The 12568-nt window shown below is 37.0% G+C and overlaps 1 protein-coding gene across 2 annotated transcripts in view; it reads right to left on the reverse strand.

Annotated features, from left to right (window-relative positions):
- The window catches only part of LPIN2 (lipin 2), a 45104-nt gene that overhangs the window by 6555 nt on the left and 25981 nt on the right, over positions 1–12568 (reverse strand). For both annotated transcript variants that reach the window (XM_071554742.1, XM_071554741.1), the window contains exons 6-17: positions 10137–10260; positions 9197–9518; positions 8868–8967; positions 7626–7813; positions 6030–6123; positions 5692–5761; positions 5499–5588; positions 4693–4775; positions 3442–3586; positions 2488–2636; positions 1994–2080; positions 86–238 (exon numbers count right to left, since the gene is read on the reverse strand). In XM_071554742.1, coding sequence (XP_071410843.1) covers positions 86–238; positions 1994–2080; positions 2488–2636; positions 3442–3586; positions 4693–4775; positions 5499–5588; positions 5692–5761; positions 6030–6123; positions 7626–7813; positions 8868–8967; positions 9197–9518; positions 10137–10260 — 1605 coding nt within the window. The remainder of the gene's footprint in view (positions 1–85; positions 239–1993; positions 2081–2487; positions 2637–3441; positions 3587–4692; positions 4776–5498; positions 5589–5691; positions 5762–6029; positions 6124–7625; positions 7814–8867; positions 8968–9196; positions 9519–10136; positions 10261–12568) is intronic.

Genomic DNA, 12568 nt, shown 5'->3' on the forward strand with positions numbered 1-12568 from the left:
TTACAGCTGTAATGGCAAATATTTTATATCTGCTTCTTTCTCTGAAATGGGGAGAAAACAGATGTACGAAAGTCGACATCCTTACCTATGAAAGGCAGAAAACAAACTGCTGGGGGACAGCATGAGAGGGCCCCTGGGGAGAATCGTTCCTTTGTCATTCACCCAGTGTAGGTATCCTCTGGTGATATCTGCCATCCCAATGGCACGGGCAGAACAGTACAGAAACTTGTAGCCATTTCTAGAAAAGAATTATCAACTTAGTTCATATTCCTGCTGAAGAGTTTCTTTGCAAAGGCAAGTACCCAATTATAGCAATGTCCAGAGGCACCAGTTTAGGTACTGATTTATTGCAGTGCTCTGCACACACACAAGGAAAAGACTTTTCTACTGTTAAAGAAGCTGCAAGGCACACAGTAGTTTAAACACATGACTCAATCAAAACCGAGAAACAGGAAGTGCAAAAAGAACAGGAATGGTAATACTGAGATGACACAATTAGATGGACTAGACTGTGTTTACTTAAGTGCCCCATTGGTTTTATTCAGGTTCTTTCAGCCCAGCTACATGAAGAATTACAGCAGTTATTTAAATTATCTGCATCACCAAGTAATGGGTGCCAGATCTCCTGCCCCTTTCGGGTTGTTGGCAGAATTTGCAGCGCAGGGTGAAGGATGGATAACAACAAACGTTCATTAAACTCCCAAATTTTTCCTGCAGACTTTGTAGGGTCATCTGTTACACAGATTTGTACATAGTTACTGCATGCACAAAAGGCTTGAATGCATTTTCAAAGACTTGATTCAATTTGGCAAATTAATTCCAAAACTGGTCTTCTATTATGCACTGAATAAAAAAAACCCCAAACACTCAAATAAACCAAAACAACTCGTCAACAAAAAACAAACATTCAGGTTATCTACCATGGACTACAAGGGACCACAGATGAAATTTAGCCACAGAACAAAGGACTAAAATAGGTTCTAAGACCCAATATATTTCTGTGGGCAGAAAGATTACTAAAGAACAAAGACAGAAGTTAATTATTTTAAGTAAATCCTGAATTTTTTAACAGTTGATCATCCTGTGATCTTCTGCAGCACCAAGGATAATTTCTGACTTCCCTAGATTTTTGAAAAACAGTTTGTTAAGCAAAGGACCAAATCTGAAAGATAAGGAAGTATGTAGGTTTAATTTGCCCTAAGTCACTGGACATAAATATTTTAGGCCTATATGCCTCTTTGGTGAACAGAACATTTAAAAGGGTGTGGTTTACAGCACTTTTGAACTAAACAAGTACCTCACTGCTGCTGCAAAGCAGAAGGCACAGGGGCTGCCTCTGCAGGTCCTTCCAGATACAAGGTGAGCACAGGGAAATTGCCAGTTTGCTGAATTATTTTTCCAGTGTTCTACTGAACTGCATCAGCTTGTATCAGAAATACAATTGTGACAGAAAATTTAAGCCAGACCACCAAAGTACTCTTTGTGGCAGTAGCAAGTTGTTAATTAGTCTTGTTCCAGAGCATGGAATCTATCATAAGGAACATTCACTTGAGTTGGGTAGCAAAGCCAATAAAACACAAAATATTTATGCATTGGAAGGACACAATTTAGTGTGACTTTAAACTGTACCATGTTTCTAAAAGGTTTTGTGATCAACCTCAGTTGGTGGAAACAGACATGCACGATTGTTTGAGAAATTACTGCTATTACAGTTCTCTTTTGCAGTCACAAAAATATTACATAGCTTTTAAAAATAAAATGCAGAATCAGGCATTTGAGAAGGGAACTAGTAAAAGTGGTGCCTTGCATTCTTGTAAAAGTATACATCTGGGGAAGAACTTAGTTTTGTTTGTGAATAACAGAAGTAGCTTACTTCCCAACATTTAGACCAACAAATTATAATAAACTGCATAATTATTAATAAATATCAAATTCTGTCCATTAATCTGCAAATTCCAGAAAACTCTGGCTGTTTCACAGATTACATACTCACTCATTTATGGAATGATAGAGTTTTGCAATGCCCTGATGAGTCCAGTCCTTGCCAAACTGAGGGAGGATATGTCCTAAAGCATCAGACCTGAAAGCAAAATCAAAGATACCTGATATTCAGGATATGCACACAGTGTGTACAAAGAGTATTTACAGAAATATCTCTGCAGAAGATCCTAACTATTGCAAAAGTGGGGACACACAAGTCAGTTTCCAAGTTAACCTATGGCTGCTAAACCTGGGAATTTTGAGAGGGAATAGTCACATGGTAAAAATTATCAACTTGGCATTATTCTTTTAAAAGACATTTTCTAGCTTGCTGCAGAGGCAAGTACAAATTAAAATCAAAAGAAGCAAGTTTTTTCATGGTTGTTAATGAACATCCTTTAATAGCAATCTTACAAAAAGTTTATCTTATTTTGAAAAGCAGAGTGGGATCAACGTAGCGAGATTGAAAGAATCAAAGAAAAGAAAAAACCCACCAAAGATACTTACTTGGTTATTGTTCCATCAATGTCTGATATGATGATTTTATCATTCCAGTTCCAGAGGTATATTGTTCCTGCACAACGGCAAGTCCCTTGATACTGGGTTGTAATACTAAATACAACATCATTAGGGCCATCTCTGAGCTTCAACTTTGCCTTTAGAATAAATAAAAGTAAATGAAAATACAAGATGCTCTCCCTCTAAAATTTTTAGAATCATAAATGAGCTGCAGAAAATGGCTCTCTACTCTTCCTTGTCTATTTTGATTTAACTGATCAAAAAGTGAACCATGGTTTAATACTGGCATAATTCTTCTGGCATGTATTTAAACATCCACAGCATCTCCACCTGCTCACAGCAGCAGATATTTTACTCTCTGCCACTTTAATTCTTGCTATCACAGTAGACTTGCCGCACTACTAGCAGCTGGAACTCTCAGTATGCCACAGTATGCAGCAGCAGTTCTTACCTAGGGGATGCTTTCCTCAGAATTCTGCCCTGATTAACATCCTGCATTCAGACAGCAGCAGAACTAACAGCAGAATGCAGTGAGTAAACTGCACATCAGTTTAAATGTACATTATTAGACAGATATTCAGATGTATTAAGCAGGTGTCCAGATCTCAGGATATCCAAACCACAGAAGCAAACAATGTCCTTTTTCTGGCCACATCTTAATATAGAAGTTTGATTATACAACTTTGTAAGAAATTACTATTTTTTAATCTAAACACAGATTCTTAAAAAACACACACTTTCACTATAAAGTATTTTAAATTTATTTTTAAATTTTAAATTCCCCCATGTCTTTTTTTCTGTTGCAAGCAAGGTAATCTGAACACCATCTTTACTATGTAAAATGTACATATAAGTTGCTTCTAAAAAGCAGAAAAGGTCCAGCTCTTAGAATCAGAGTGAGATTATGAAGCATCCTCTGTACAAAAAAGGCGTGCCACTTACTATTTGGTCTGAAGACAGTCTAAGTGACTTCTTATAAGATGGAACATTCCCATGGGGTGGATGCTCTGCTGGAGCAGAATCCATTTTCAGGGATTCCTTCACCTCCTGTGACGCTTCATCACTAGAAGAATCATCTTCTGGTGGTCTAACATGACATCAACCAGAATACATGTAAGCCACAGAAAATGCTTCTTTTACAGTGAGATTCTTATGCAAGAGTAATTTGCACTTATGTTGAGGGTTTGGTACTATCAGACAGATAACAAAGTCCATGGTAGAGTGAATGCCCAGATAAAGCCAGTATATGCCAGTAAGCAAGACTTGTAGTGCCAGTACTGGTGGAGCTCTAAACATTACTATTCCTAGCGGGCTCCACACATGACAGGTTTAGTAGACACAGTGTCAAGTGGTCACTAATACTATGTTGATGAATTAGGTAAACTGCAGATGAAAAGGGACACTGAATAGGTAACAGTGCTTGGTTTATAAAAAAAGCTGCCACAGTTTCTACGTAAATTAAACTGTGGGTGATACGTTAGTGGAGTAGCTCACCTTTTAAGGTTATTCACAGACTTATTTTCCTGCTCATTAGAGATTTCAAGATTAAAAACAGCAATTAGATCCTCTGAAGTATTAAATCACAATATATTTAGTTTTTTAAATCTTTAAGACACCAACACTTACAAGTATCTTTGTAAAATCATGGGAGATCACGAATAGGCATAATAAATTACCTGGAATGGGACAGTTTTGTGCTAAGCACCGATAGTTGTCTACCACAATCGTGGGCAGCTTGTGCCTGGTAATTAACACTATTTTATTGTTTCAATTATATAATGTTACAAAAAATTCCATATGGTTTAAATTATTTATACAATATTAGGCTTTCACAAAAGAAAAAAGAAATTACAAACAATACCTCAGAAACAATACCACTATATTTGCAGAATAGTCTCCCATCTAAAGGTTACTACGTATGTCTTCATTCTGTCAGTTATGTTATGATTTAAGAAGTAAACACAATAGGATTTAGGAAATAACTATAGTGTGTCTGTAGTTCCTACAGTGTTTGCTGCCCCATTATTTTGCTGAATTCTTTGCTAAACATATCTGGTTTCTCTTCAGTAGCTTACAGGAAAATGTTTCTTCCCACAATACATTCCTACTGAATTCTTCATTCAAAAAAGAAAAATAAAATAAAAAAGAAGCCACTACTCAGTCCACAAAATAAGTCTTCAGACAGGAACACACCTACTATTAACTTGCTCTTTTATAGTTGCTGGCAGTTCATTTGCTCTTTGTGTCTCCGTTTTTCCCTCTTTCGCCTCTGGTATCTAAAAAAGCAGCATGATAATAAAGAACACATTGACATTTTAAACATTTTAAACTGATCTGAGTGAATTCATAGTTTTAAGCAAACAGATACCAATTTAGTCCATAAACTATATTCTGTCTCTGAATTGCTCATTGTGCAAATTATTTATCAAAAGGATGCTCACAAAGAAATGAACCATCAAACCTTTTTATTATTTCAGGCAACAAAACTGCGTGCCAGAAATTGAGAGCTGCTAATTTAACATGATTAATTTAGCATTAAGGGAGCTGTCAACCTCTAAGCTTATACAATTCACTTTTTTTGTGGGCAAGTAAATTTAAGGTCCATACTCAAGGTTTAGAAAGCTTAATTTAGTCTAAAATGGGGGGGGGTCTCTTAGCATAAAATCTATTACGCAGCACAGAACCTACTTATTTGTGTGCATATTCCTATAACATACTGCAGTGATTGAAGTGTAGCTCTTACAACTGCTCATGGCTTAGAAGAGTTTTAAGAACATTGTGCAACAGCTGAATACAATAAATTTTGTTGAAGCAACTAGTAACATCAAATACTGATGCAGTATTTAAGGCTAAATAAACAGATGCAGCTACAGCTACTGCAACCCTGAGTAACTCTCAGCTGGCAATCAGTGACACTGAGCTCTATGAGCAGCATTCTGAGGCGCTTCCACAAATTACAATTTTTTCATCTTTTACCAGCTCAAAAAGTCTCCAGTTACCTGTTTCGTCATGCTTTCTCTCTTGCGCCAGAACCACCACCTTCCAGACTTCTTTGGCATCTTTTCTTTGACCCAAGACTCAACAGTAGCCTGAAAAATTAGACATGCTTTTAATTTGTATAGAAAAACAAAGGGACAATAATGTGTTACTACACACAAAATTTTCAAATAAAGTATACATTTATCTATTTACCTTAGGCAAACTCTTCTGAAACACCTGCAAACTCAAAATCATCGGAGCAGCCAGTGCCCAGTTATAATACCTGTTTTAAAACATTTATTGATAAGATATTACAATATCTGACTACAGGTCAATAAATTCAACATCAGTGGCAATTGCAAAAAAAATCTGAACTTTGGCTAAAGCTAAATTTAACGCAAATCTTCACTTCAAAATCTTTGTCTTTGAGACTGACAAACAGATTGGTCAATAACACAAATTACAATGGAAGCTGAGAAATGTGCTCACATTAAAGAGCAGATTTGAAATGAGATCTTCTATGGCCTATTTATATGATATGGAGAATGTACCTGTTATAAATCCGTATTACCAAATTAGGATTGTCTATGAGTCCAGGGTTTTCAGCAAACTCATGATAAGTAATGATATGTTCCATGAATTTTTCTGCAATAGAAACAGATTTTAATTAAAAATAGTAATATAAAATACCAAGATGTCTGTTTAGTTTATATCTGTCTGGCATTTCAGAGCCTTTGCTGATCTTGCAACATTACTGAAGACATGCCAATATGGCCTACCTGTCAAGGGTCTTGTAACTGCCTCCTCCTTAGGAGGGAAAGCCTTGCACCACTCCAACAGTCACAAAAACAAGCATTAAGAAATTAGAAGAGGGAGGATAAGGAGGAGGCAGGAACTAATTCAGTTTTCAGGCTGGAAAAAGAGAGCCAAGCTTGTCTAAGCAAGTTTTCTTCAAAAACTATAATGGTAGGTATGGGGCCAAGATAATACAACAAAAGAGGAAGTGAAGGAAGTTGTCAGCATTTCAGGTTTGAAAAACTACTATCAGCAACTACTAATAGAATTTTCATGACTAGTTTCTATACATGTTTGCAGAAATCCACAATTTAGTTTAATATCCCGGCAAGCAAGACATATTTTTTTCAAATCAAATCCAATATTACTGCTACTATGCTACCAACAGTTCTGAGTGTTCTGAGTCTTTATTAATGAGCACTCAAACTTCACTTCATGCATTAGAGACTGAATGATCATTAAAAAAGTAATACCAGAAACATTGTAATATATGTTTATGAAGATTATGTGCTCCCAAAAGTTACCTCAAAAATACACACAACTTCAACATTAAACAGAATCATAGAATCATAGAATCCATTGGGTTGAAAAATACCTCTGAGATCATCAAGTCCAACCTTTGGTCCAACTCCAATCCATTTACTAGATCATGGCACTCAGTGCCACGTCCAATCTGCATTTAAAAACCTCCAGGGATGGTGAATCCACCACCTCTCTGGGCAGGCCATTCCAATGCCTGATTACTCTCTCTGTAAAGAATTTTTTTCTGATCTCCAACTTAAATTTCCCCTGGCGGAGCTTAGGCCCGTGCCCCCTTGTCCTATTGCTGACTGCCTGGGAGAGATTAGTCAGCTCATTAAGAGAGAAGAATCAGCTGGTAAAAATGTAAAGGTTATCAAACAATTAGGACAGGAAAAGTAGAGCAAGCAAAGAGATAGTCCAACACAACAGTTAAAGTTTTTGGGAGTTTTTTTAATCACTCAAAAAAATAAAAAGGAAGAAAAATTATCAAGCAATTGAAAAAAGCATTAATTTTGAAGGTTTATATAGGACTAGCAAGTTAATTGCAGCCAGAAACCAGAGTGGTCAGTCAGATAAACATGTGCAAAAAAGGAGAGAGAAAGCTTCTCAAGACATCAAGTGCCCTTGATTAATTTGACGTTAAATTCTTCTATCTCTGCTTGGCAAATGGTTGAGAATTTTAGAAAAATGGATGATTATCCATCCTCTTCTCTTGACACGAGCATAGAAATAAGCCAAGTTTTGTAAGAAGTAAATCAGAGCATTCAAGCCACCTCATTTGTTTAGCTGCCTGAGCTCTATTACTTTTCATGTTTTAGTCTTTCACGCACCTTTAGAAATCTCTCCATTTTCGTTGAGACCTCCACACAGCGAAAGTGTAACGTCAGGCAGGTCCATAGCAGAGTCGGACATGCACTCTGTGCCACTGTCAGCAGCAGCACTTCCCACAGACTGCGGTGACTGGGAACCAGAAAGGGTGTCCGACTCTGTCCACTGCCTGAAGCCAGGATCAGAATCACTAAAGGCAAGTGAAAACTGTTTTACTTATGTGAAAAAAATGTATAGATATAGAACAGATGATAGGATTATTAGCAAAAAAATAAAATCAACTTGCTGTTGCATTTCTACATCTTTTTACAATATAAATTTAAAACCAGACAAATAAAAAAACCAGACACACACACCCCATCAATTCCTCATAATAGTAGCAGATTGACAGTTTCCAGTTCTCCCAACTTTCAGCTAAATTGGGAAATAATTGATTACAACAAAATTGGATTTAAATGAAAAAAAATCCTCTACATTCTAATTTTGCAGAACAATACTGTGCTTCTCAATCTTTACCAGAAAGCTGTAGAATAAAAAACCCAGAAAGACCCTGCTTCATGTTTTTAGAACACTGTGTGTGTTTGGATGAAGTACAATAGAAAAGAAAGGTGACATAAAAAGAAATCACATTATCATCTAAGGTCAGAGTTATTAGTTTGAACTGAAGTACTGAAAAGTTTACAATTTTAGTTTCAACATAAACCAAGACACACTTCTTTATTATGAAGCTATATTTTTACAACGACAGTTATCCTTTTGCAGAATATTTCAGTAGTATAAAATGATTCAATTCCTTCAAAAAAAGCTTAATGAGTGAATTTTGAGACTGAGCTGCCATGTATGAAGATGAAGTGGGATTTTGATATTAAAAACAAAGTTGGAAAGGATGTACAGGGTATGCAAAACAAACTCATGTGTGCTTCTCCAGAGCTAGCAAAATGGCACAACGGAGCACTGCTGCAAACAGAGTGAAGTTTAAACTTACTCCCCTCTCTGCAGAACATACAGGTTCCACAAAGATGAAAACTCTCAGTAGTGATCTCCCACGTGATCTTTCAATGTGTTTCTTGTTAAACTAGAAACAGATTTTCCCAATGAGATCACTACTGGTTACTCCACAAACACCTAGAAACCTAAAGTCCAATTCTTGTTATCAAAACTGGCTCATAAAAAATACATGTAATAACTCGTGTAATGCAACTGCAGTATCACCCCAGATCCACTGAATTTTAGTTCAAAATTACCTCTTGGGAAAATAAAGTGCTGCAACTTCAGGTTCCAAAGCCTTTAGGTCATCCAAGTAAATATCATCAGGTCCTTGATGATGACTTCGCTTGTGTACCCCTGTTAATTTTAACAATTAAGATTATCAAGATGAAGTTATCCAGACACATTAAGTACAAATGTAATTGTGGAAGACTGACTTATTTGTATCATTTATAAATTCCAGAGTTTAATTACAGTTTTAGTCAGCTAAGACTTAAAACAGGAAAAACTGAAAAGGCCCATTTATACTCTTTCCACTATGGCCTCAAATTTGGTAGATCACACTAAAGGCAGCTTTATTACATACCTTTCTTCTTGGAAGGAGAGTCAGTTTTTGCTGTTGGCTTTGTTTCTGGTAAAGGGTCCACCAACATTCTGGAATGATGATCAGCTTCTAATGGCAAAGGAACTTGCGGTTCTACAATTGCAGAAGCGAGGGAATCTTTACCATCCATCTGCTTAAGCAGAGGATGAGTTCTTGGCTCAGGTTTCAGTACGGTACAGACAGAATCTTTCACATCATCATCATCTTCAACTTCATCAGAGCTGAGGATGACCCTAAAATGAGTCTTCTCTGATGGAGTAATGGTGGCTGTTCTGCAATGTTCCAGTTTCTCTTTCTTGCTTATCTGAAAAACAAAAGTCTAGTCAATCCTTTCACTCACCTGCTTGTTTTATTCTATTCTAAACATTAAACATGTACTCATGGTACCAAGTCCTAGTCACAAGTAATCCATCAAAGAATTTAAACACATATTTAGCAACATCAAACATGTCCCACCATTTCATACTAGTTTACTTACAAGTTCAGCAAAGAAACTGCCATAGAGGAAGTGCTGACTTGACCAAACCATAGCAAGAAAAAAGCATAAATGTGGTTATGTCAGGGCTTCTGTTACCAGCTGTTCTCTTGAGATGCAACTTATACTCTCCCAAGGTTACAATTCTCTGGAATGAACTAGAACTTAGTCGATGGTAAAGGAAATTATTTTCTAAAGTTTTTTCCTTCAGTTTCTAACCAAAATTCCAAATTTCAAGCTTTTAGTGCTAGGTTTTCTGGAATAATTTGCCGAGCAGTTTCTGAATTCAACATAGCCCAATCTCTGCCGGCCACGAGAGGGTGCTACTTTCCCATTGCAGCTAAATCATTCTAAAGAACAGTGGCAAGATTTCCAAACCTCTCCTAGGACATAATTTTGGATAAGCCAAAATAAGTTCACTAAGTTAGAGACAATAAATAAATTTACCTTGGTTGATTCTGGGAATCCTCCCCATGTCCATTCCATGTGAGATTCAGATCTGAGCAAGCTCTCAGCAGGCTTAACTTCTAGTTCTGAATCACTTTTAGGGCAGACTTGCTCAGAGAAAGGGCTAGCAAAACAAGAATAAAAAAAAAGAAAAAAAAAGAAAAAAGAAAGCTACAGTGTTTAAAATGCATTTGTTGTGCAACTACTGTTGGTAGAGTTTTCAACAGCTAAACAGAGCTTCAATTATTTGGCAACATGGCAAGAAGCCCAGCAGGGTTTTCAGAGAGTGAGAAATTAGGTTAAAACCAAAATCACATTAAAGGACTTACATAGTGATCACACTAAACAGATTCCCCCACTATATCTGCAGTGCAGATACAACTCTCCTCTCAGCCCATGTTCCATTTTTCAAACAAAACAAGAGCAAAATAAAAAAGTTTACTAAAGGAAAAAAGTAAGCTTTAGGTTCCTTACCTCATAAAAAATAAAGTATTTTAGTTTGCTGTGCCAAGAACTGAGTAATAAAAGTACTGCAAACCTATCTCACAAATGCATGAAACAACAATGACTCCCAATGTGGGGCAAAAACATTAAGAAGATAACTTAGCAGAGGAAAAGGAGTTTTGAAAACTTCCTTCAGATGTCTTTGGACTCCATGACCTTTTAAAATCCACTATATTTTTCCTACAGTAGTTATTACCCATAAATCAGAAAAAGAATTCTGAAGTTTATTTTACCCAAGATTAGTTTTAAGCCAGAACTCTCTACAAAGTGCTAGAAAGGACTGATTTCAAAATCATTTTGCTCTTATGACCTTACAGACTGAAGGAAACACAGGGTGTTGTTTTGAAGTAGCATTGAATGTTGGGTCTGCCCCTTCCTGAGCAGGGCAATTATACAATTATATTGCATACTATAGAACTGCTGCTCTTTTTACATTTTGACATTTGTAACATATTATGGTTGGGGGTTTTAGATAGTAGCTAGCTAGATAAAAAAGGTCAATATTTGAATTTAAGTTGGAGGGACCAGAACTGGACACAGCACTCTGTATGTGCCCTGACCAGCGCTGAGTGGAGAGGGATAATCACATGTCTGCCTCTGCCAGTAATGCCCTTGTGAATGTAGCTCAGGTTCCAGTCTGACTTTGCTGCAACCATGCTCTGCTCACATTCAGCTTGTTGTGCAAAGGACCCCAGGTCAGCAAGGCTGCTCCCCAGCCACACAGATCCCAGCCTGTACTCGGCTCTTTGGTTAACTCATCCCAGTACAGGATTTCACACTTGTCTTTGCACTTGTTGCACCAGGAGAAGTTTCATCTTTATATAAGAAAGAATTGTTTCACAGTGAGAACAAATAACCACTGGAACAACCTTCCCAGGAAAGTGGTCTCCATCACAAGAGGTTTGCAATTTGTGACTGGTCACAACCTCATACAGGCTCCCACTCCCATGAAAGATTGGGCCAAATGACCTTCTGAAGTAACATATCTACAGTGGTGATTCATCATCTCACGGTCAACTTTTGAGCCTTCATCACTTCATGGACATTTCGGTACTTCCCCTCTCAATTCTTGTACAATGTCTCACAGAGGTTACATTTTCTCTATTGTTAGAAGGGCTTATTTAAAGCAACACACTGATGAAAATATACACACATACTTGTTTTCAGGAAGAACATGAACTAATTTTCCCTACATGCCAAATAATTTGTTCCACCTACATTACAAGTCAACTGGAAGCCATGCAGAATATTAAAATGTTTCTAAGCCTAATTCTTATTACTCAGCAGTATTCAGTGCAAAATATTGAATATTTCAGGGCTTTGGGACCCTATGACTGTTCCACTTCCCCCAAAGCATAAGTGTTCCATTGTCATTCTGAGGCAGAAGTCTTCAGTCAAATGGCCCATGCTTGTAATAGTGACCTAGTCATGCTAACATTGCTTGTTAAAACTCGAAGAACATTGATGGTATCAGGTATTAAATAGTTAATAGTTATGCTTTTCATCTTATTATAGTGAAGTAGGACAAACAGAAGTGTCCTCATGGAAAAGACTGAGGCAATTATCTCCCCTTTATCTCCCTGCAAGGGTTCTGAAGAGCAAGACAACCAACCTCAATAACAAGTCAGTTCGCTTTTTCAGATCTCAAAAAAAGGAGGTTATTAAAACCTCCCATTTCTCTTTCACTGTGTGATAGCTACAGCATAAATCCTACTTGGATGACTTCAGGGAAATAATTAAATGCAAAATTTCTCCTAGATGGCTCATGCAAGACAGACCTCCACCCAACCACCCCCTCATAGAAAGGAAAATTGCCAGTTTGTCTGCTACACTGCAATCTGTACTGGGTAGCTTTCTGTTTAAAAGAAACCCAAAACTATAAAGACCTTGGGTATATCTCACATGATGCACAAACAAGTTGTTAGAGC

The sequence above is a fragment of the Pithys albifrons genome, chromosome 4, assembly GCF_047495875.1.
Source record: "Pithys albifrons albifrons isolate INPA30051 chromosome 4, PitAlb_v1, whole genome shotgun sequence".
Lineage (NCBI taxonomy): Eukaryota > Metazoa > Chordata > Aves > Passeriformes > Thamnophilidae > Pithys > Pithys albifrons.